Genomic DNA, 25188 nt, shown 5'->3' with positions numbered 1-25188 from the left:
CAACAACATACCAAGTGAAATCTCATTAGTAGACACTTCATATATAGATGCACTTTTAGTAAAATCTTGGTTTTTCTTGTGTGTTCTTAATCACACGAAGCCATGATATCCCTCAGCAGGATATGTGCTTGCACTTATTTTACACACAAAAAAAGAGGACACACTAGTTTCTGTTGTTGGATCATTGCCCTCTGTAAAGATTGTGGTGTTTCATATAATCAATAACTTCATCGGCTGTCAAGTACTTCACTGACAACCCTTTTGAGATGCAGTCCCTGACATGAGAATGAAATGTTAGTTTGTCCACCATTTAATCCAAGATTCATTTCATGTCATCCTAGCTAGTCAGATTGACCATTTTTTACCTTATTCCCGTTGAACTGATTCCATTTGGCACTACTTCATCCACAACTCGGATATTCTTCTGCAAATTTACAGGTAGTACACTGTATATTACATGTCTCTTCGACCAATAATTTCACGTTTTCTTTTGTTTGGGAAAAGAGGAAGGGAAGTGTGAAGTTGTCTCTGAATTTTGGCATGCTAACATTTCAATAATGTTTATTACTACTAGTGACGACGATGTCCAACAGCCAATCATCTGAAATGAGAGAACAAGGGATTAAGATATGGAGTTCCTAATGAAGTTACCTTATATTCATTCAAAATTTCATCACCAGTGATAATTTTTTCAACATCCTGGCCACCTCTTCGGACACAAACCAAGCCGAAGTCTCTACATATGGCCCTGACCTAGAAAATCAACAGATGAACATATCATATTTCTTCTACAAAACACTTATGAGAGCATAACTTAAGTCCAATGTGAAGGAGGTATTTCACTTTACCTGCTCAGGTATCCAAACACCAGGTGTGCTGAAAGATTCTAGCAGATCAGAACCACATACTAGCATGACCATGAGGTCGTCTGCGAGAAAAATAACCACTGTTTAGAACTTGCATAGAAGTTCGTAATCTACAATAGCGTTAAAACAATTTCACTTGGATAGATAATTCAAATTAAAAATGTCAACCAATTATTCCCTCCGTTACAGTTAGAATGGCATGTTCACTTTTGCACAGTTTCTTAAGGTTGCATAGCATTTAAGTAAAAAGTAGTTTATTAGTTATTAGGTAGTAACTAACATGCACATTGATTTACGGTAAGTGGAACAAGTTGAGTGATGGACTATGGTTGCTCAATTGACCTGTAAAGTAGGAGTTAAAGAACTTGCAATTATTATATACCATAAGTGAAAATATTCAATTCTACAAACCGAACATTAAATTGTAAGAATCAATTGGAGAATATGACATTCAATTTGAAGGTGAGAAAGTACACGTCAGCACACAATAAAGCTACCTCACAAGAGAAATGAACTGCACAGTGATCTATTATTTAATCTCTCAGAGCCTTAGGCAATGATGAAGGTAGGCTTCAACACCTAAATCACTTTCTTCTTCTAGTTTGGTTCACTTTCATTCTTCATTTTCTTATATTTGTGGGGAAATAGTTTCTTCTTACTTTTCCTTCAACTATAAGTTGGTAACAACCAAAATATATATACTGAGCGTGCATAGTTTCTTCTTACTTTACCTTCAACTATAAATTGGTAACAGCGCAAATACATATACTAAGCAACTACCCCAAGGTTTTTAACATTATCGCCAATTAACCTGCTGCTACATTAGTCTTTGTTCACTCGCTTAAACCAACTACCAACACCATCCAAGGGGAAACATTACGAGCAAGAACTTGCAGATGAAACCAACCAGTTCACGGCCAAGGAAGCTCTGCAGATAAGAGACGCAACTGAAACAACTTCTATGTAAAGCCAAAGTGCAGAGAAATTGCAAACTGGGTGTGTAGAGTTTGATAATTGGACACCACATATTGGAACTTTACTAACATATTACATGCAGGATAAGATTTGGAGGCATAAAAAACGAATGCCAAGAATTTCTGCAGATTTACACTTCACACATATGGCTCTCGTAAAAAGGAATACGCAAGTATTTCTTTTTTGTGTGTGGGGGGGGATGGGGAGGGGGGGGGGGGAGTAAATGAGTTTTCTTTCATAAAGCCATAGGAATGAAAGAAGTATTTATCAAAAAGGAAAAAGCTGGTTACGGGAGGATTGCAAGTACATTATGTAACCATTGGCCATAAATTCATATCAACACTATTCAAACACAGACCGACTTGAGCCAGCAATGGATCTTACCGGTGGATGTCAAATTTCCACCACTGATAGCAGTTTTTATTCTGGAGAGAACTGTCAATGTTCGTTGATAGCTATCCTGACTTGCCTGCACATATAATTCAACAAAAATCATTGACAGGATTAAGGTAAGTTAGTTTATCCCATACTGCAACTGGTGTAAAATCATCAAATATAAAACTAGGTGATGCAATCATACCAAGTAGGACCTTATTACTCAAACTGAAAAGGGAATTTTTAGGGATTCTTTTTCTGGTGGGGAGGAGGAGGAGGAGAGAGAGACAAATAGATAGAGAGAGAGCGAGACCTCCCAGGGATCCGTCATAACAAATTCTGAGCTTTTACAGGCTAACTGGCACAGTGCAACACGATGCTCAGCAGATATAAGATTCTGCAAAAATAAGGAGCAAATAAATTAGTAAGATCTTTTTCTGTGTCTCGGAAACATTGACACAAGCTATAAAGCATGTTCAATTTCTTATAAAATATTTGAACTTCAAAAATGCTAAAGAAAGCAAGAAACAAAACGTCGTGACTAAGAACAGGATGCGCTAGAACAAAGAAATTTCAGGTCCCAGACCAGAAACAATATAGACTAAGATTCATAATGCAAAATGAAATGGATCAGGAGAAAGTGATAATATAGAAAAGCTAGTTGACATTTTTTCTTTTAATTACCCTTTCCAATTACACATTTTTAGCAGCTTCACTGCTGGAGATATGCTAAATACCTTCTTCTTATATGCATCATTTACTGGTGACATGTAACCTCCAATCACACAAATTCCTTCTGAAGTCAATGCATCTCTTGCCAACTCTGAATTAATATTGCCAAAAGTTTAGCAAAGCCCGATAAACAGATTAAATGAACTTCATATTCTAACATCATATTAACTCTGAGCAGCTTATGTGCTGGAGGACTCAAGGCTATACATGGCTTGTCGCTTTCATCTGAAAGCAAAGAAAAAACATAGAAGATTCTTCTCCTTGGTACACACACACATACAGCTCTTTCATTCCCACAACCCTCCACCCTTCCCCCCGAGGGGGAATAAAGGGATAAAAAGAAGAAAAAAGATCAGCTAGAGAAACATAGTAGAGATTGGATAGTACGTACCAAAACAGCGCAAGTGCATATATGTCGGAGGATTGAAACTTCCTGTTGATACAAGAACTACATATGTCCTTTTCCTAGCAAGAAGAGAGAGAGTTAGCAAGTTTCTATAGCAGGGATCGAATAGGAGGAAGAAGGATAAAGAATAAATAATAAAATGAAATCCATAAAAATCTAAGTATGTAGGAAAGTAGGTATATTCAGGTCTAGCTTTTTTCACTTTTTTATGCATGCCTTTTAAGACACCATGGAAGTGTTACAACACTACTTCAGTTGTGAGAGTTTCCACATTGGAAAGTAGACTCGGAAACTACTCAACTTTGCTTCCTTGTAAGAAGCTTGTTCATCCCCTTTCCAACATAAATAACAGTACATTTCTAAAAATAAAAAGTGAAAACTACCATTTCGGAAGCTTAATATCAGACCCTGTCATAAACAAGCATATTCATGACAATTGTGAATTAGCAGCTCTAATGAAAGAATGAAAGCAAATGAGCATTATAAAAGAAGTGAGCCAACATTGAAACTATGACGTGACAACCTACTAGACATTAAATTACACACTAAAAACTAATGTAGAAAGGCTAGTCCAAGATAACATACTAAACTTACCTCCTTTCAGGACTTGGTTGCCCCTCCATTTGTTTTATTAAATCCAAAGACAACTTATCCAGCGGTAAAGCAATATCGATCTTAGCTATGAATTTAAGCAGAATGGTTAGCAAGAAAACAACTTGTTGATTCGGTTCAGAGCAGAATCAAAACCAACAAATGCTGACTCATTAGTCATAGCACATACTTTACAGCAACAACAACAAAAATACCATTGTAGTCCCACAATTTAGGGTCTAGGAAGAGTAGTATGTACGCAGACCTCACTCCTACCTCACACGTAGAGAAGTTGTCCAAAGTACTCCAAAAAAAAAAGTAACGGAAGTGCAAGCATAATAAAGCAAAATACTACGATAATCAAAGTACAAAAACAACATATAATAACATAAATCAAAGGACAAGAAACTATAAGAACGATGCTATGACTCTTAGTATGAGCGGATAGCAAGACAAAGAACTACAACCTACCAACTTAATTTGTGTCTTCCATAACCTCTTATCACTAAGGTCATGTTTTCGATAAGCTGACACTACGCCAAGTATCGTCTAACCATCACTTTCCAATACTTCTTCAGTGTACCTCTACCTCTTCTGAAATCAACCATAGACAACCTCTCACACCTCCGCACTGAGATATCTGTGCATCTCCTCTTCATATTTCCAAACCATCTCAATCAGCCAATCTCGCTTACGCATCTTATCCTCCGTCGAAGCCACTCTTACTTTGTCCCGAATATCCCCATTCATATTCTTATCTCTCCTAGGATGCCCACACATCCAACGCAACATCCTTATTTATGCAACTTTCACTTCTGAACGTGAGAGTTCTTGGACTGGCATACTCCATAATTGGTTTAACCACCACTCTATATAATTTACCTAGTCATACCACATACTTTGAAGAGAAACAACAATCATTTCTTTATTCAAGTTTTTTCCTTTTGCAAATCAGAGAATAGAAACTCACTTTATGCTGAAATCAACCTTTTTTTACCACGAATACTGAAATTAATTTTCATAAAAGCTAGTACTATTTCATAAATATTGATGGCTTAAACTAAAAAACTGCCTTTAACATGCTCTCCAATGGTAAAAAACAATCATTTCACATGAATATCACCATTCTCTATTCCACTTTACGGTATAATTCTTAATTTGCACACTTTTAAACCAAAAAAAAAACTCAAACTTGGAAACATCAATCAACTAAAGGAGAATAATTATAGACAAGAAAATTGACTACTTACTAGACATGTTGCCGGTGAAGAGTATTTTCCACGGCGAAGGCTTCTGATGAGTACTGAGAAAGTATTCTATTTATGAAGGGCCTTATAAATAACCAAGACGAATATGGCTTTGGTGTAAAATAGGCCGAGAACTTTCTAGTTGTCCCGCCGGTCGCCGGTCAGCAGTTGAGCCGAGGAGAAGGGACGAACAGTGACTGGACTGGCGCCTGCTACAATGCCTTCAGATTCTCAACAATTAAGAATTAATCTTAAATGGGACTAAAATAAAATAAAAAATAGTATATATAAGAAAGGATAAATTGGTCAAAATGTATTTTTGTTTAATTATAAAAAATAGGATAAAACAATTGTGACAAGAAAAATCAAATAATGAGTCAAAATATCGCAAATCACAAGCAAAGTTAATCTTATGAAGAATTGTCTATGAGATTATTCTAAATTTAATCTTAGATATTGATAAATATCTCAATAGAAATTAAAAGGACTTAAATTCAACGAACTTAAAAGATGAAAGTTATTCAGTTGATATACAAGGAATTATATTTAATTTATGATCTAGGATAATGGACTATTTTTTTTCAATTTCTCACTATGTTTCTATAACTCTTAGAATTTTTGTTTCAAAAATAAGTAAATTGCATATGTAAAAAAATGAAAAGAAGAAGAAGAAGCTAAAGTTACCTCTTTAAGTATGAGAAATAAAATAATTTTATCATTCATTTAGTTTTGTCCTAAATATGTCATTATTGTTAGTAAATAGCCTTTCGTTTGCCCCTCAATTAAAATAAATATACTAAATTTATCCTTTATTTGAATTGATCTTGATTATGTCCTTATTATTAAAGATCTATTCAAATTTTATCTCTCAAAATTAGCAATCTTATTTTTAATCCTTTAAAAATATTTTTTTATTATTGAGATAGAGTGCTATCTTTAAAGACAAAAATCTAACATCATTTGTTTTTATGAACGAATTTGATCGAATATCATATACACCTAAAATAAAATAATTGAATCACATCTAATTTTCCATCATATTCCCCCCTCCCTACCCCCCCATTTAAAATCTTTATTCTCTTGATGTTTAACAACAATTAATAAGAACACACAATTCTAAAAAATCAAATAATCCTCATTAAAAAATATTTAAGAAGAAAATATTGAATTGAAATTCTTAAATTAGTGAAAACAAATTTCAAAATGAAGAAATTTAAAAAGCTACTGTGCACCTTTAACAAAAAAAAATTGAGTTTGCTGAAAATTTACGATGATCACTGAGTTAAAAGGTAAAAATTATATTTTTTAAGCTAAATTTTTGTATACAAATGCAATAACGTAGACAAAAAATATTAAACTTCACGAAGATAAACTAAAAGAGAAGTTTTTCCTTTTTTATTCTTCATTTCATTATATTAAAAAAAAAAATATATATATATATATATATATATATATATATATATATATATATATATATATATATATATATATATATATACACACTGTTATATTACAAATGGTTGATTGAAGTCAAAATAAACGATCTTAAAATTCAACACCCGAAGGAAAAAAGTAAATTTCGTTATTTATGAATACAAATTTAGACAATCGAGGATAATGATATATTCAAGACCAAATCTAAATAAAGAGTGAATATGTTTTATTCTCCACAATAGAGAAGCGAAATTGTGATAGATCACTAACAATAGGATACCTAGGTTCTTTTCTCACGTAAAATGAAATTATCAATCAATTTATGGACATATACACCAAACTTATGAATCTAATTACATATAAAATTTGTATTATGTCGAGTTTGACAAATGAAACTTACAAATCACAACCGATAAATATAAGATAGAGAATAACTTAATTATAAATAAATCACACTCAACAAATATGATTTATAAAATCGAATGACAAATGTTACTTCATATCAAGATTTAGTCATGCGCCTCATAAATTGTATTGACATATGCTATTTATATATAACATTGGAGAATATGTTTTAGTAAAGAACAATTGAGAAATACAATTTCTAAACCGTACAGTTGATAATATGATTTACATTCATATTTTAAATGCATTTGATAAGTAACAATTAACAAGTGCGACTCATCAATGACAATTTGTTAAATATAATTTATAAATTTCTTCTTTTTTCAAACATAAATCGAAATGGATAGACATGACTTAAAACGTTAACTTCTAATACATTTGCTTGTAAATAATCACATGTAATCTAAAGTATTGTATTAATCTTATATCATTACTCGAAGGTAATATATTCAAAATCTAACATATTTTATACATCAATCAATCAAAGCACATATTTAATTAATTTAAAATTAAATATGTTGAGTCATATATTTAAATAAATTCAATCACTTCTCAGGAACCAATAATCAGATTTCACACTTAATATCATCAACTAAAAAGTTGTTAATAGAGGATTATATAAACTTAAGTACTGAGTTACAATTGAAACCACAACACTCAAAAATAAAAATCAAAACATAACAAAATTGAAAAATGAGCGGAAGAAAAAATATGAAATCGAGCTTCAAGTTCAAGTGCGTTCAAACAAAATATTAACTTCAAGTCAATTTGATTTCGATTAACGTCTCAATTGGGACTAAGAAAAATCAATCACTCTTACTTTTTTTTTAGGAAACGCGACTCATCAATCACAATTTGTTAAATGCAATTTACAAATTCCTCCTTTTTCCAAACATAAATCGAAATGGATAGATATGACTTAAAACACTAATCACTTATTTTCTGAAGTATTACATTGATTTTATATATTACTTGAAAGTAATATATTCCAAACACAACATATTTTCTACATCAAGCAATCAAATCACATACTTAATTAATTTAAAGTTAAATATGTTCAGTCATACATCTAAAATGAAAATTCAATCATATCCGAGGAACCAATAATCAGATTTCACTCTTAATATCATCAACTAAAAAGTTGTTAATAAAGGATTATATAAACTTAAGTAATGAGTTACAATTGAAACCACAACACTAAAAAAAACATAACAAAAATTGAAAAATGGGTGGAAGAAAAAATATGAATCGACCTTCGAGTTTAGGTATGTTCAAACAAAAAATAAACTTCAAATCAATTTGATTTCAATTAACGTTTCAATTGGGTCTAAGAAAAAGCAAGTGCTCCTACTATTTTTTTAGGAAATACAACTCATCAGTCACAATTTGTTAAATACAATTTATAAATTCCTCCTTTTCCCAAACATAAATCAAAATGGATAGATATGACTTTAAACGTTAACTTCTGATACATTTTCTTGTAAATAATCACATTTTTTCTGAAGTATTATATTAATCTTATATATTACTTGAAGGTAATATATTCCAAATCTAACATATTTTATACATCAAATAATTAAAGCACATGCTTAATTAATTTAAAGTTAAATATGTTGAGTCATATATCAAAATGAAAATTCAATCATATCTAAGGAATCAATAATCAGATTTCACACTTAATATCATCAACTAAAAAAGTTGTTAATAAAGGATTATATAAACTTAAGTAATGAGTTACAATTGAAACCACAACACTAAAAAAATATATAACAAAAATTGAAAAATCTGTGGAAGAAAAAATATGAAGCGACCTTCAAGTTTAGGTATGTTCAAACAAAAAATAAACTTCAAATCAATTTGATTTCAATTAACGTTTCAATTGGGTCTAAGAAAAAGCAAGTGCTCCTACTATTTTTTTTAGAAAACACAACTCATCAATCACAATTTGTTAAATACAATTTATAAATTTCTCCTTTTCCCAAACATAAATCAAAATGGATAGATATGACTTTAAACGTTAACTTCTGATACATTTGCTTGTAAATAATCACATTTTTTATGAAGTATTATATTAATCTTATATATTACTTGAAGGTAGTATATTCCAAATCTAACATATTTTATACATCAAGCAATTAAAGCTCATGCTTAATTAATTTAAAGTTAAATATGTTGAGTCATATATCAAAATGAAAATTCAATCATATCTAAGGAATCAATAATCAGATTTCACACTTAATATCATCAACTAAAAAGTTGTTAATAAAGGATTATATAAACTTAAGTAATGAGTTACAATTGAAACCACAACACTAAAAAATAAAAATAAAAAACATAACAAAATTGAAAAATGGGTGGAAGAAAAAATATGAATCGATCTTCAAGTTTAGGTATGTTCAAACAAAAAATTGACTTCAAATCAATTTGATTTCAATTAACGTCTCAATTGGGCCTAAAAAAAAGCAAGTACTCCTACTATTTTTTAGGAAACGCAACTCATCAATCACAATTTGTTAAATGCAATTTATAAATTTCCTTTTTTTCCAAACATAAATCGAAATAGATAGATATGACTTAAAACGTTAACTTCTGATATATTTGCTTGTAAATAATCACTTATTTTCTAAAGTATTACATTGATTTTATATATTACTTGAAAGTAATATATTCCAAACCCAACATATTTTCTACATCAAGCAATCAAATCACATACTTAATTAATTTAAAGTTAAATATGTTGAGTCATACATCTAAAATGAAAATTCAATCATATCCGAGGAACCAATAATCAGATTTCACTCTTAATATCATCAACTAAAAAGTTGTTAATAAAGGATTATATAAACTTAAGTAATGAGTTACAATTGAAACCACAACACTAAAAAATAAAAATAAAAAACATAACAAAAATTGAAAATGGGTGAAAGAGAAAATATGAATCGACCTTCAAGTTCAGGTATGTTCAAACAAAAAATTAACTTCAGATCAATCTTATTTAAATTAACGTCTCAATTGGGCTTAAGTAAAAGCAAGCACTCCTACTATTTTTTAGGAAACACAACTTATCAATCACAATTTGTTAAATGCAATTTATAAATTCTTCCTTTTCCCAAACATAAATCGAAATGAATGGATATGACTTAAAATATCAACTTTTGATACATTTTCTTATAAATAATCACATGTTTTCTAAAGTATTACATTGATTTTATATATTACTTGAAAGTAATATATTCCAAACCTAACATATTTTCTACATCAAGCAATCAAATCACATAATTAATTTAAAGTTAAATATGTTGAGTCATACATCTAAAATGAAAATTCAATCATATCCGAGGAACCAATAATCAAATTTCATTCTTAATATCATCAACTAAAAAGTTGTTAATAAAGGATTATATAAACTTAAGTAATGAGTTACAATTGAAACCACAACACTAAAAAATAAAAACCAAAAACATAACAAATGAATCGAGCTTCAAGTTCAGGTATATTCAAACAAAAATTTAATTTCAAATCAATTTGATTTCAATTAACGTCTCAATTGGATCGAAGAAAAAGCAATTAGTCCTACTATTTTTGGGGAAACTTGGCCAAACGACGTCGTTCGGGGTCAATAAAATTTGAAAATGCCTAAATCCCCGCTCAAGCCAAAGTTGATCTCCGCCATTCCTCTTCCTCAACGTTCACTCTTCCTACACTCCTCCCCCCCCTTCCTCCTCGTGCAGATGCAGAGTAGCCGGACGGCGTAGATACGACGGTGATACGGTGTCATTTTGGATGAACAATGTCGACGGTGGAGGATCTGTTCGTAGAAATCTTCGAGAGAAAGTATAAGATCATCGAATTAGTCAAGCAACATACCGACCGGTATAGTCAACACCTCGCTACTAAATGTAAAATCCAAGGAATTAATCCTCCTCCATGGCTCTTCAATTCTCAGAAGTCTTCAAATCCGAAAGGTAATTCTCAATTTCAAGCTTTTGCTTGTTATTATCGCCAATTTCTGCTGTTCCAAGTGGTCTAGGGTTCCGGTCTTATGTTAGGCGAATGCAATTATAGGATGCAGGTCACATAGATAGTTGAATATTTAATTATATATCTTCTTTGTGTGTGCAGTGGTACTCAGCACCCACTGAATGTGATTGACAGAGGAAAAGTTGTTTTTCTTTTGTGCACCTAGATAATTCCACGGGATACCTACCACCTTTCACTAACGACAAATACTAGGTAATTGTGTCCACCACGGCTAGGACATATGAGAAGAAACCACTAGTGTTTTTGTCTATGCTGAGATTTGAACTAGAGAATTCATTGACCACTAGACACCCTTTCTGTAGGAAAACTTGTTCGTTTATATCCATCCACATCCTCATTTATCTGTCAAAAGTCGAGATTTTGAAGTTTGTACAGCAGAGAGATAAGGATTTTCATGTTTCTTAACTCTTCCCCATTTTCTAGTGTCTGATACGGGGAAAACATGCTTGTTTATATACTCTGTCATCTGTTTGGTTTTCAAATGCAATTTTTATCCAAAACGTGTCTCCTTTTTCCTCAACAAATATAAGTTTGAAGTTTTCATTTGCCATTTTCTACACTTCAATGATTTCATGTTCTGGTTTGTTGAAAGAGCACATAGATGATATCATCTCTCTCTTTTTTTTTTGCCAGAGCTGAACAAAGAACAGCTGATTTCTGTAAATATCCCACGGCCACCTACTGTGCGCCAAGCCAGTGCTCGTTGGTCATTGATCAAGAGGCCAGTTGTCAGAGATAACAATGAAGACATGTCTCAGGGGGCATTCAAGGAGGTTCATGTTTCCAACAAAGGCCTTCATCCTGAAGATGGATATGCTAATACAGCTGTAGATCCTGATAATAACCAAGAATGTGCTCTGAATACTGTTCCCGAGCCTGATGTAAGTGTTAACTCTCCCCTAGACCAGACAGATGCAATAGTCCTGAACAATTTTAATGATTTAGACTTGTCGCTAGCTAGAATTCAGAGGTCTAAGTCTAGACAAAAGGCTCTTCAGCTTCGAAATAGTGCACAAACAGAAGCAAAGGACTGCTCCATTCGGCAGAATAAATGTGATGTTATTCCTATAGGGATTGGCCTTTCTACTTCTGAACAAGTTGATCACAATAATGAGTCACAAAAATGGTCTGAACCTTGTGTAAGTAGTAGTGGTGGATTTAGGGAATCAGCTGAAAGAAATCATGAAGAAGAAAGAGAGATCAATTTACATATTGGTGAAAATTCGAAGCATAAAGCATCTACCAAGTGTCTTGAGTGTGTGAATCCTTATGTGAAAGTAGATAGCTTGTCTGATGTTGCTGAGAGAAGTAATACAACAGAAGTAGATAACTCTTTTGCTACAGCTCAGAAAAGCCATTCAAAGCACAAACATAGTTACAACTTTGCCGCCACCGGTACCAGTTTGTCTGCTTCTCAACTAATTGATTTTTCAGACAAGCCAAACCACCTGTCAGAATCTTTTCCTGTTGGTACTGAAATCAGCAAGTTAACGGAATTTGTAGAAGTACACCAGCATGAGGGGATTGAAGTAAATAGAGTCACAAGGTCCAGAAGTGATTGCAAACAACTGAACTGTATAAATGATTCTCTTAAAGTGGATGGTTCTGCTGATGTAGTTCAGAAAGATGATCATACCCAAGCATTCACTGCAGGTTGTGTGTCAGGTAGGTTATTGGAAGTGGCTAGTACATCTAATATTCACAAACCAATAATCAAAAGTCACCAAGAGACTAAGAAGAAGAATGGTAGTTATCGTGGTAGAATCACAAGATCCAGGAGTATGGCCCCAAAGTTGCCTTGTCTGGGTGATGATTCACATGCCACTATATCAACATTTTCAGATAGGGTGAGCACTGATGTTTTTGCCCCAGCAATTGGTGGATCATCAGGAGTGTTGTTTAACAATCTTGATTCTTCGAAATCAGTTAAACCTTCTCTTATATTGGATCATAAGAGCTCAAAGGCACAAAGTAACACGGACAATGAAGTCATAGCAGAGCCTGTTGATACTTCCACTGTTGCTGGTTCTGGAGGTGCGGGTTCCATGTCTGCTGATTCAGAGAAGTCTTTGCATGGAAATTATGACACTCATTGTCCAATTGGCAATAAATCGGTCACTCCTTCCTCTGATAACAATGACACTCATAGTAAGCAAGGTAACACTGAAGCTGGCAATTCTAAACTAAAAGTGGGAGTGGAACATCTGGTTGCCAATCCTCCACATGATTGTTTTATGCCAATGAAACCAAAGCAACTTGACTTTGATGACACAGAAGAGTGTAACCTGAAGATGACCTTTACTCCTAACTTTGAGGAGAAGAGCATGAAATCATCAGATGTAATATCCAATACCTCAGCAGAACCAACCTCAGAAAAGAAGATATCTGGTAGTCCTGTAGATAACAGAATCTCTAGGGAACAATCAACACTTGAGCGAGAAATTTCATGTAAGTGTAACGAAGTTCCAGGGAGTTCATTTTCTACGAAAATCAGATTGCCTGCTGGTACCGTAATGAATGGGCGTGCCTTAGATATGAATGAACATCATGCATCAAGGAGCACTGAATATGGGTCAAGGGGCAGACAATGTTCACGGCAATCTTCTTATCTGCATGATGATGAGACACTGTCAAATGATGCTGGTCATCGTGATACAGACGCTAACATTGAACTCAATCTGAAAGAATCATATAATTCAATGGTAGAGAACGTTGAAGTGGTATGTTACACACATATGTTTGTCTTACATGCATTCTTTTTTGGCTTCACTATAAAGCTGCATGGCAAAGTAATATGTTCCTAATATCTATTACGTCTTCATTTTTACACTTCACTATCTATTTTTAGGATATCTTGGAGTGTATTAACAGTTTTATGGTGCATGGCTGCATGGATCTCTTGATTTGGTGTTAAAGATCTGCAAAATAGCTTGACATATAAAGTAGTGACATTTATAAAGTTTTAGGTACTCCTAAGTTTAGAACTCTATGTATTTCAGTAGGCATATATGTTTTACTTTGCCAAGTTTGGATGTCTGCAGATTCTGAAAAGCTTCAAATAGCTGTTGTTCTTTATAACCATGGTGTCTGGGAAAATCTTCAAATATCTGATGACGTAGCTTTAATCATTCTTGTAATAATTTGGAAGAGAATCATCTATTACAGATAAAGCCTCTAGGTGGTTGTTGTGCCAGAAAGTTTTGATAAGTTCGTCTTTTCCTTGTCATTTCTTCGAAATTAAGTTTAATTATGAGCTTGTTAGGTTTGCTGAATGCAAATGACAAACTTAATATTTTGAGAGTATCTATGTCATAGCGTGATCAAAACTTACACTCATACCATATTTCCTGTAGCTGGCTTATACTCAAAGTTATACAGATCATCTTTGGAATTAGTAGTGTCACTACCATTATTTTTGGCATTCACAATTTTGGGATCTCCAGTAACTCATAGGAACTTGTTATTCTATTTCCTGGCACACCTGGGATCCTTTTCAATATTTAGCCAAGTGGACAAAGGGTCTATGGTTGACCTATTTCTTTAAATTAGAGGGTGGATACACCCTCTTCTGGCTGCTACATGAAGAAGCTGTTTGAGTTTAGGACCTGATTTTCTTGCTATACGACCTTCTATTTCAGAAGGAAAATCATCAATCTGTGCTTCTTTATTAGCAAGTCCAATCAATCTATTCCTTGTATGAATTTCTTGGATCTTTGATGTAATCTATATTTGTTTTAAGTAGTAAACAGACAGAATTTACACAATTTTTTGTGGTAATCAGGCAGAACATTGCTCTGCTGACATGTAACTCAAGATTTAATTAGCAAGAGAAAGTTAGGCATTGTTTTCAAGCTAATTTGAGGTTGAATTTTTTCTTCATGGCTGGACAGGGAGGCAACGGTTGTGACAGGACTGCTCAATGTTTACCTGCATCTTATGTTGCCAACACCAAAAATGCTGCTACACCTCACATCTCAAGTTTGACTAAAAAGTCGACTAGAGATACCCAGGATTGCTTGGCGAAGAACTTTGACATTGAAGATCCAATTTCCATTTCCCCAGATGCAAAGAGACTGTCTTGCACGCCAAATGATCCAAATTTATCTTGTTTTAATGGTGAAAACAGTCATGGAGATGTACGTGTCAAGTGTGATATGGACAGGAATTCCCATCAGAAAGAGAATGGCATGCTTATGTGGAGTCCCCTACAGTCTGGACAGAATGATGATGAGTATCTCAATCTGTCTGTATCAAGCAAACTTGAGACTACAAGGGAGCCCTGGTTTGATGACAGATTCATATCTGCTAAGCTGGATTCATGGCCACAAGTTAAGAGGAAAAAAGTTGAAGATAAGCAAACCAACTGCTTTTCTGCTTGTCCACACTCTCAAATGTCAAAGCTTTATCAAGTACACATGGATGCTGTAAGCTTAAACTTCAACACAAGTCAAGAAGAAACAGACAATGTTTTGGAACATACACCTTTCAGAACCAAGAGTTCTAGTGTTGATATATCCGAGAAGAAAAATTGTCATTTGAAAGAAGGAAGTGGTTCCTCTCCAAAGCTGCTAAATGAAGTGGTATGTGAAGAAGCACTTAGAGCTTAAAACCTGCTCTCTTGCCAACAGCATTTTTTTTTCAAAAGGAAAAGCACTAGCACATGCTCCTCTATTGTTTAAGTTCAATCAATATATTCCTTGTATGAACTCTTTTATGTAGTCTATATTTGTTATAAGTAGTAAACACTCAGAACCTACACAATGTTGGTGGTATCCAAGCAAAACAATGTTCTGCTGACATATAACTCACCTTTTGCTTACTGATAGAGAGTTACACATTGCTTTCAAGCTTATCTAACACTCTAATTTTTTCCTCCATGGCTGGACAGGGAGGTAAAAGTTGTGACAGGAATACTCTATGTCTACCTGCCTCATATGCTGTCAACACTAAGACTGCTGCTACATGTCACATCTCAACTTTGACTGGCAATTCCCAGGTTTGTTTGGTGAAGGAACTTGAACTTGGAGATCAGACTTCCATTTCCCCAGATGTAAAGAAGCCTAGCATGCCAAATAATCCAAATTTATCTTGCTTGGATGGTGAAAATAGTCATGGAGATGCATGTGGCAAGCGCAATATGGATAGGCATTCCCATCAGAAAGAGAATGATATGCTTACGTGGAGTCCCCGGCAATATGGATCCAATGATGAAGAGAATCTCAATCTTTCGGTATCAAGTGAAATCGAAAATGCAAGGGAGTCCTCATTGTTCGATGGAAGATTAAGATCTGTTAAGCTGGTTTCATGGCCACAAGTTAAGAGGAAAAGACTTGAAGATAACCAAACTAACTGCTTTTCTGTTTGTCCAAGCTCTCAAATGTCTAAACTTTATCAGGCACATATGGATGATGTAGGCTTAAACTTCAGTGTAAGTCAAGGAAAGACAGACGATGTTGTGCAACATACACCTTTCCGAGCCAAGAGTTCTACTATGGGTATATCTGAGAAGAAAAGTTGTCCTTTGAAAGAAGGAGTTGGTTCCTTGCAGAAGCTGCAAACCGAAATGGTACAATACTTAAAATTATTTTTTTCCTTTGCATATTCAAAATGATGCACATATACTTTTGTGTTCACAAGTAGGCTTTATTGGTGTATACAATAATTTAATGTGACAAGGTTTAGGTGTAAGAATTTCCTGTTGCTATTCCTTTTACCATTTGTTTAGCTGGGAAACAGATTTTTTTTTTTGCAAGTTCCATTTCACACTACAAATGGAACTATTGCAAAAGATCCATTACCATATCCTCTGAAAAATAGGTATCCTTGTTGTTAGTGTGTTTGCTTTTGGCAATTGTGACCCCTTGGGAAAATTAATGACTGTATGGATGTAAAATTCTGCTTGTCATGGAAGTCATTTTGGCGAATTAATGCGTTTAGGTTGTGTGATGACTCAAATTTTCTTCAAGTCTAATTTGATCTTTTTAAGGGAAGTTGTTAACAAATCTGAGCCACTGCCAGGGTCATTTACTGTATCACACCTTGTATTATGAATAAAAGACACCCTTTCTATGCTGGAAAGAGAAGAGGAAAAAGGAAATCTCATCTTTGCTTAAACAATATTGTCATCATTCAGCTTAATCACTCAAGCTGGTTAACTTAACTTTATCTAGGACATAATTTCTGCCATGTCACTTATCTGCAGGATGCGATATGTTTTGAAAAGCAAAATAACAGCACCGAGTCTGCTTCCTCTTCTGATGGCAAACTGTTACGTGTATCCCATGTCTCAAGTTTGTTTCAAGAACCAGCTGAAAAAGAACTGGAAACAGAAGAAGAACATGAAATCCTTTCCAATGCTGAGAAGTTCTCCGATGAACAAGATATTCCAGACTCACTATACTTTGAAAAGAATGTTGAGTTGGATCATCCTGAAACCCTGAATTGTTTGGAGAGAAAATCTCATATTGGAGAACAAAGCACATATTCCCAATCTTTTGTTTGCTCTTCTCCACAAAATAGAGACTTGGATATCCTTGATGCTGATCAATCTAAGCCCATGCTTGAGGGTTTCATTATTGATGCCTCAACAGCAGATGGTGAATTAGATATTACCCAGCTTGGGATCAGCTATGAGACGACAATTCAGCGTGCTAGCATTCTGGAGCAGATCTGCAAATCAGCAAGTGCACATACACCCTTATCTCATTTCACATCTTCTTTTGGGTTTGACTGCGCTCAAAATCTGTATCAATCTTTACCTAATGGGCTTCTTGAGCACCTGGATCTGAGCACCTTCTTGTCGGAGGAGGATGCCGACAAACAGGTTAGGGCAAGTCATAGCTGCGTGGATGAAGTGAAAGATTCTAAACTGGAGATACCTTGTTCTGATTATCAACCTTCTTACGGATGCCAATTTGGAGGGAGGTCAGGAAATCAATACCAGTCTCCTGTTGGAAAGTTTTGGGAAAGGATCCCGTCACATTCTAGCAGTTCAGAGAAGGGTTTGAACTTGAACCCGGAGCTCATGTGTTTCCCAATTGAGGAGGATCCCAATAGTAGTGAGGAGAATGAGACTGCAGATGTGGCTGGAAAAATCCGTGATGAATTGGATTCCATGGTAGTGAATAGTCATGTCAAAAGACTACCACTTGCATCAATAACTAACTCATGTCTGAATCCTCCTGCTTCAGTCTCTGCTGCTGAGAGGTCTCATGCAAGGGGAAGTTTGGATTCTGTCAATACAGATGTTAGCTGCGGTGGGCATCATAATAAAGCCAAGAGAAAGCTTGGAAGTAGCTTCAGAAATATGAGTGCTGCAAAGGTAAAACAGACTTCTTTGATGGGTGCAAAAGGAATTAAACAAGGTAAGGAATCCCTTAGGAGGAGGTCTAGTAGGCCAAAATTATCAGCTAAATCAAGTTTTAAGAGAGAGAGACAGAATCTTTCAGAAAAAGGGCCAAGTCATAACAACATTGTCTCAAATGTGACTTCATTTATACCACTAGTCCAACAAAAACAAGCAGCTGCTGTATGTACAGGTAAATTTTTCCTCCTTTGCTTTTACAGCAAACTTTGGAACTATTTTCATTATAAAAAAGGTAAAAAGATAAAAAAAGGATTTGGAACAACATTGATACTCTTTTGTGGCAGGACTGCTTGTTAGCATCAAATGGTATCCGCCTTGGTTGAACTTAGAAGAGTAGGATACTGATACAAGTAAATTAAGTTTTCTGTTAACTTGGTATTTACACAATTAATTTTGGTGGTGTTTTGCTCGATAATCTGAACTCCTTGGACGTTGATTTTGGAGGTTAGAAACTTAACCCCCCCTCCCCCCCGCGGAAAAAACTCCAGTGGTATTAGCTAATTGGCCTTTGGTTATCATTCATTGTAGCATCTCCAGTGTTCTTCTATAGAGTATCATGCTTCTACTATGCTTTGAGCATGTTATACCTGAGCTTTGAGATTTTGAAGTTTAAAGCTTTAGTGGCTCTTTCAAAAGTATTCAACAGCAATATCTAATTTGCCTTTGCTTATGCAATAATAGCACTTCTATTATTCTGCTAACTGAATAACATGTTTCTTTAAATTCTCTCAGAATTTCACACTTTGTTCAGCTGCTTATTTTGGTTGTGCTGTGCTGATTAGGTCGCTAGCTTCTTCTTTTTTCTTTTTCTCTCGAAAAAATTGCTTTTGGTATTTACCGTGTTAGTAGGAAGAAGATAAAAACAATCTTTTCTTAGTGTTATGTTTAATGTTGTTCGCATTCTACTGGAACATAAATGAGGATTGAAAAACTAAAAAAGGCTTTATTTCACTGAGTTCCACGCAGACCTAGTGAAAATATAATGGAAAAAAAGCTCTATATAGGTGACAACATATAGCTGGAATTAAGTTTTACTCATGTTAGTATGCTTACTTAAAGTCCAATGTTTTCTAGGAGACGCTGATTCCTACTAGAAATTTATATGCCAGACAGCCAGTAGAAAATAAGAGAACATTTAGTGCTTTTTATTTTTATTTAGATAATATTGGATTGAGATGAGTTTAGATGGAATGGAGAGACATGAAAATTCATATACCTGAGCCTTGCCTGCAGCTGAGGCATAGTTGTGTTCTTTCATTGAATTGGATTCCCTTGTGATGATCTGTTGCAAGCATAAGAAAATTCAATCTTGAAGGTTCTACATGTTATTTCCCACCCGCTTTGCTCATTCTGATCAGTAAAAAAAACTTTTACCATCCAGCTTTTCTCCTGAATGCTAATTCTGATTATGCAAAATGAAGCTTGTGCATGATCAAGGCTGCCTTTTGATAGTTACTGGTGTAATTACTACTTTTTCTGTTTGTCCACAGGAAAGAGAGATGTAAAAGTGAAGGCTCTGGAATCTGCTGAAGCTGCAAAACGCCTGGAAGAGAAAAAAGAGAACGAGCGTAAGATGAGGAAGGAAGCAATTAAGCATGAGCGGGCACGGTTAGAACAAGAAAATTCAAAACAATTGGAATTTCACAAGAAAAAGAAGGAAGAGGAAAAGAAGAAAAAGGAAGCTGATGCAATAGCAAGGAAAAGGCTGAGGGAAGAAGAAGAGAAAAATGAGAGGGAAAGGAAAAGAAAGCGAGTAGAAGATGCACGGCGACAGCAGAGAGAGCAGGATGATAAAATTCATGCTAAAAGAGCGGAGAAAGATAAAGGGCTTTTCACTAATGTATGCAACATTCTTCTTACTAAGAATTCTCCCTTTTCTGCTTCTGTTTTACCGTGCTAGTACTAACTATTGATTGCTTTTTCTGTAGGATGAAAAGACGATGGCTAAAAAGAAATGTAATACTGACGGGGATATGTCCCAAAGAGAAAAAGAAAGAGTTGGAAAGACCTTCAAGAAGCAAGAGAGTGAACCCAAGCCATCTGAAACTTCGAGAAATGGTTCATTTCAAGCAACCCCATCACCAGGAAGATGTCACATTTCTGATAACTCTACTGATCATGAAAAGGTGATGCATCCACATAGAAAGGTCATAATTGATAGGTGAACAACATCTAAGTTCATTATAGGTTCTGCTGGTCCACTACATACACTAGCTTTTCCCACAGCATCACTAAGTTATTAACCTTCCCTCCAAGAAAAATATTATGATTGACCGTGATCCATAGGGAGTGAGCTATCTAAGCTTGTAACCCTGTTTGCATAGGCAAGTTTAAGATTTGAGTTCCAAATCCTAGGTGCTCTATGTTGACGTCCCAAAATGTTAGCCATACGCCCTAGCATAACATTTCCTTTAGAAACATCAACAATAAATCCACTGTGCTTAAAAACTTCCCCTGTAATAGCAATATCACTACTTCCAAATGAAAACATCTATTACATACTCATTCTCAAAATTCTAGAATTTGTCCAGGTTTTCTCTATTTATCTAAGCTGTATAAGTTCTGTAGTGGAATCCGACTTTAATCTTTATTTCTTCAAATCCAGCATAACTTTTGTCAAGAAGCAACCTAGCAAAGTATAGTTAGAAAAAGAGAGAAACACATCCCAAAGAGAAGCCTGTTCCAGGTCATTTTTCGAGGATAGTCTGCTTCATCTAATAGACATTCCCAAAATGTTAGATATGAGATGCATATGCAACTCAAATATGTTATTCTACTCTGAAAAGTGAAGATAGTTGACGTAAGTAGCACGGTCTGATAGTGTTTAGCAAGGAGTGGTTGGTCCAAAGCCGGTTCCTTATTATATGCTACAAAATTGGTTGATATTATTGTGCCAAGAGCAAAGACCATATCTGCTTGTGATGCAAATGAGCTGGGGGCTGGTACTGCTAAAAGGTCCTAACTCATTTTATTGCATTCTCCGAATTCTTATGCCTTCCCTTCTTCCATTTCCTATTCCTTCCGAAACCTGCACAGAAGAAAGATAAAAGATGATGTATCCCCATGGCAAGGTCATATTATAGTTGAAGGCCTAGGGTGTTTCTGCTAGGAGAATTAGTGAGTATAATATTGTGCCAAATATAAAGAATTTACCTGCTTGTGATACAACAAGCACTGTGCTGCTACTGCTCAAACCTCTCCGTGCCTTTTAATCATATTCTCTAACTCTTATGCCTGCCCTGTTTTTCCAGTTTCTTCAGAATTCTGACGTTGTTAGGTTACAGTCCATCTGGCAACTTGCCTGACAATTTTTTGTACATAACTAATGATAGATGGAAGGCTTGTTTTTCATTTTCTGAGTTTTTCTTTCAGTCCTCACACTGTATTTTATTTGTTGCACAGGTTGACAGTGAGTGTGGTACCAAGAAAAGTCGAGAGAAATCATATGAGATCTCACCTTATCAGTGCTCTGATGATGAAGAGGATGAGGCTGAAAATCTACCCATCCGAAAATTTATTCCCTCGTGGGCCAGGTGATCAAATCTATTCTTTATGTCACCCGAAGCATTAAATCTTCAGGCCTTCCTTCATAATATGTTGGATGCTGACTATTGTTTTTTATAGTTTATAAAACAAAAAAGTAATGAAAATTCACCCTCACATTTTTTAGCTTGTAATACTGTTAACAAATTCACTCAACTGAAATTGGATGTTTCTGCAGTAAACCCAATGTGGCTAGTGTCCTACCTCTGCAGCAAGGAATTGACCCTGATTCCATATTTCCCCCAGAAAGTTTCTGCAGTATGGATGAAGGTATCCTTTTCCACCTTTTATTTAACAACTAATGGAATTTCTGTGATTGCTTTCTGAATTAGCAGCTTTTTTTCTTTGTAGTACTTGTGCCCAGGAAGGTTCAACAGGGACCTGTGCCAATCTGATTAATTTTTCCTCGACTTCAAAACTTGTTTATGCAAGGGTAGTGCTTCTGCTCGAAGACAAGGTTGTCTCTTCTTTCCCATATTAACTTTGTCATTTGTAGTTTCTTGTTTATGCTTGTCACAACCATCTACTAGAAATCTTTGTCAAACACTCTTCAAAAATGCCACCAAGTGTGTGTTGGATCCTTCTAAACAAGTGCATTTTTGGAGGATTCAACAATGGTGTAACAACATTTTTGGAGAGTCTGGTGTTGCAATAGAATATTTTACCTTTATCTTTGATTTCCTTAGAACCTGCCAATTTACGAATCCAACTTTCTATTATTTTTTGGCAGGACTTTTGTATACATAAATTGTACATATGGGAAGGTGATATTTGCTATGCAGCCTCGGCAAAGCCTTTCTTAACGGCTGTGCATGCTGGCGTTTTTATTCCCTTTCGACAAGTTCTCACTTCCAATATCAGCGATTCAAAATCCTTTCTAATGTAAATACGCTGAACCCCTGATGATTAGAAAACAGTTATACAGTCATTATACTATTTGGCTGTCTTTTGTAAGATTCAAATATTTTCTTTTTGACATATATGATTGAAAGGACACGGTAAGCACATGATGTTATTAATACAAATGGCTAAGAGACCATAGCGGAGGATGGATCAAGAGCTCAAGGGAGTGGTGATGGTGCTGGTGGTGTAGGACTTGGCCTATAGTGACATCGAAGGTTGTTGGTACACATACAATGGAGGCCTTAACGACATATTTTGCAACATCTTACTAGTAGCATGCTCTTCGCGTTTTACTTAATAAGCTATCAAATTTGGTGATTTTGACCTCCAATTGCTTTTCCAATATTTGCCACTTTTCATAATTCTTGAATTGGGAAGATAGAAGATTAAGGGTAGAAGATTAGGATCATGTAAATCATGGACAACTTTTATTGTGAAATTTTGATCCTTTTATTAAGCTCCATTTCTTTTAAATAGAAAGGTATTCTAACTCTTTTATGATTAGATCCTACCACTAAGAAGCTATTCCCTAACCAAATTCCATAAATCCACGTGTTCCTAATTGAGCCTAAATGGATGAATAAGGAAACACGTTGGGTGGGACTTCAAGAACTATTGTTCTGTCCATTTAGTTCTTTTACAATCAAGTATGTTTTTTTATTCATTCCACGTGATGAACTAATGGAAAAGATTATTGAATTGAACCCCAACGGCTCTAGTATTACTATAGACTTTATATAGATTTAAATAAAGTGGAAAGTCGAGCCAATAATCACATTGTATTCAGTGTCATTGTTGATTATCGAGGCAATTGCCCTCTTTGGTGATTCTCTGACAATTTTCTTCGATAGCATAACACAACTAAGTACTACTCCCTTTATTCTTGATTATTTGTTAAATTCGAGAGATAAATGTTAAAAACACATTTAATTTTTTTTTTTGAGTATTATACCTAAACTATTACTTCTTAGTTTGAGAAACATAACTCTTTCTAATATTAATAGTTTATTTAATTTTTATCAATATAAAATATTTTAGCCATGTGGCAAAAAATTCAAAAAATAGAGAGAGTAGGGAGAATGTATTACACATACCACTAAGGTGTGTTTCTCAAACTGAGAGTGATAGTTTAGGTATGAAACTCACGCTCCCAATAGTTTAGATATGAAACTAAAAAAGATGGATAATTTAGGTGTGTTTTTAACACTTATCTCTAAATTTTAACTTGACATATCTATTAAAAAATCAATGATTGATATAGTGACCTTACCATTTTACCTCTATTAATCGATAAAGTTTTAAACATATTTATTCATTATATTTTTCAAAGACATTAAATTAATGTTAATAAATTGAGGATATAATAGAAAGATAAAAATTGTCCTTTCTTGATTTGTCAAAATTGACAAGTAAAAGGAGAAATCAAATTAGAAAATATTTGACAAGTAAATAGGAACGGAGAGAGTATATAATTAAGGTTTTACGACAATGTGATTAGTATTTTTTTATTTTAATCAAAGGTCTTAGATACGAACTTTGAACCTGACACTACTCATCCTAGGAATAGCTTTTACCTCCCAAAATGGGACTTCTTGGTGTGAATTTAGATGAGTCAAACTTCAAAACAAGTACTTAACAATCATGTTTTAGATACTCATCTTCTGAGTCGATGCTCTATCCCAAACAACCTTCCCACTTCAGAAAACAAATCTGTATATATTTTACCAATTGATAAGACCATAAAATTTATTATTATTGTTATTATATGTGGATAAGAATTAAAGCTTCTTTGGTGTTAAGTTTTAACCAAATTCCTTTTAATACTATACAAAAGACAAGAAGTAATTGTACAAATAGGTGCATAGTAGGAGTACAATTATTCTTTTTCCGTTAATTTTTTATTTATTTATACAGCCAAAAATATATATGCAATAATTGGTCAAACAAAATTAAAGAATTTTGTCCAAACTTTCTCGTACAACGGCTTGTTTTGAATTTTTTAGTGTCTCTACTCTCCAATGATATAAGTCAGTGGGACCTAAAATTCATTTTGAGTAAATACAATTGTGGGCTGTGTATAAAAACAACAACTACTATTGATTCCACTAATAAATTAAAAAAGGATAAAATATATGTAAATTTTATATTTATAATTTTTTCTCGTGAGGGATAAAAGATTTTTATTTTATTTTATAGATTTTTTACTTAAAAAAAGACATTTCAAAAAACAATAACAATAATAAAGAGTTGTATATATGTTTTACTTCTACTTTTTGTGAAGTATTAAAATTATTTTTAATTAAG

The 25188-nt window shown here is 34.2% G+C and overlaps 2 protein-coding genes across 3 annotated transcripts; one reads left to right on the top strand and one right to left on the bottom strand.

Moving 5' to 3' along the window:
* Window positions 1–25: 25 nt before the first annotated feature.
* On the bottom strand, window positions 26–5430 carry LOC129892492 (nicotinamide/nicotinic acid mononucleotide adenylyltransferase). Of its 2 annotated transcripts, XM_055968067.1 has the most exons (10): window positions 5196–5430; window positions 3949–4033; window positions 3340–3413; window positions 2954–3039; window positions 2530–2613; window positions 2226–2310; window positions 849–928; window positions 652–753; window positions 366–424; window positions 26–275 (listed from the first exon to the last, which is right to left on the bottom strand). In XM_055968067.1, exons 1-10 carry the CDS (start codon window positions 5200–5202, stop codon window positions 182–184), a joined length of 756 nt encoding a protein of 251 aa, XP_055824042.1. In that variant the 5' UTR covers window positions 5203–5430; the 3' UTR covers window positions 26–181. The 2 variants fall into 2 exon arrangements, with proteins under 2 accessions (XP_055824042.1, XP_055824043.1); XM_055968068.1 differs by lacking the exon at window positions 3949–4033.
* Window positions 5431–10696: 5266 nt separating this feature from the next.
* On the top strand, window positions 10697–22986 carry LOC129891750 (uncharacterized). Its single transcript, XM_055967215.1, has 11 exons — window positions 10697–10996; window positions 11706–13792; window positions 14963–15652; window positions 15961–16638; window positions 17275–18610; window positions 19929–20278; window positions 20367–20564; window positions 21841–21971; window positions 22160–22251; window positions 22333–22438; window positions 22712–22986. Exons 1-10 carry the CDS (start codon window positions 10822–10824, stop codon window positions 22374–22376), a joined length of 5781 nt encoding a protein of 1926 aa, XP_055823190.1. The 5' UTR covers window positions 10697–10821; the 3' UTR covers window positions 22377–22438; window positions 22712–22986.
* Window positions 22987–25188: the final 2202 nt, after the last annotated feature.

Source organism: Solanum dulcamara, chromosome 6 (assembly GCF_947179165.1).
Source record: "Solanum dulcamara chromosome 6, daSolDulc1.2, whole genome shotgun sequence".
NCBI lineage: Eukaryota > Viridiplantae > Streptophyta > Magnoliopsida > Solanales > Solanaceae > Solanum > Solanum dulcamara.
This window is presented reverse-complemented; position numbering and strand designations above follow the sequence as displayed.

Bases quoted from the DNA above. Each gene is read 5' to 3' on its own strand.
- LOC129891750 (XM_055967215.1), top strand. From the start codon at position 10,822: ATGTCGACGGTGGAGGATCTGTTCGTAGAAATCTTCGAGAGAAAGTAT. The intron at 13,793-14,962 runs GTATGTTACACA...ATGGCTGGACAG, and splicing joins TGGTAGAGAACGTTGAAGTG to GGAGGCAACGGTTGTGACAG. The intron at 15,653-15,960 runs GTATGTGAAGAA...ATGGCTGGACAG, and splicing joins CAAAGCTGCTAAATGAAGTG to GGAGGTAAAAGTTGTGACAG.
- LOC129892492 (XM_055968067.1), bottom strand. The intron at 929-2,225 runs GTAAGATCCATT...TTTTTCTCGCAG, and splicing joins TGGAAATTTGACATCCACCG to ACGACCTCATGGTCATGCTA. The intron at 754-848 runs GTAAAGTGAAAT...TTGATTTTCTAG, and splicing joins GTGTTTGGATACCTGAGCAG to GTCAGGGCCATATGTAGAGA.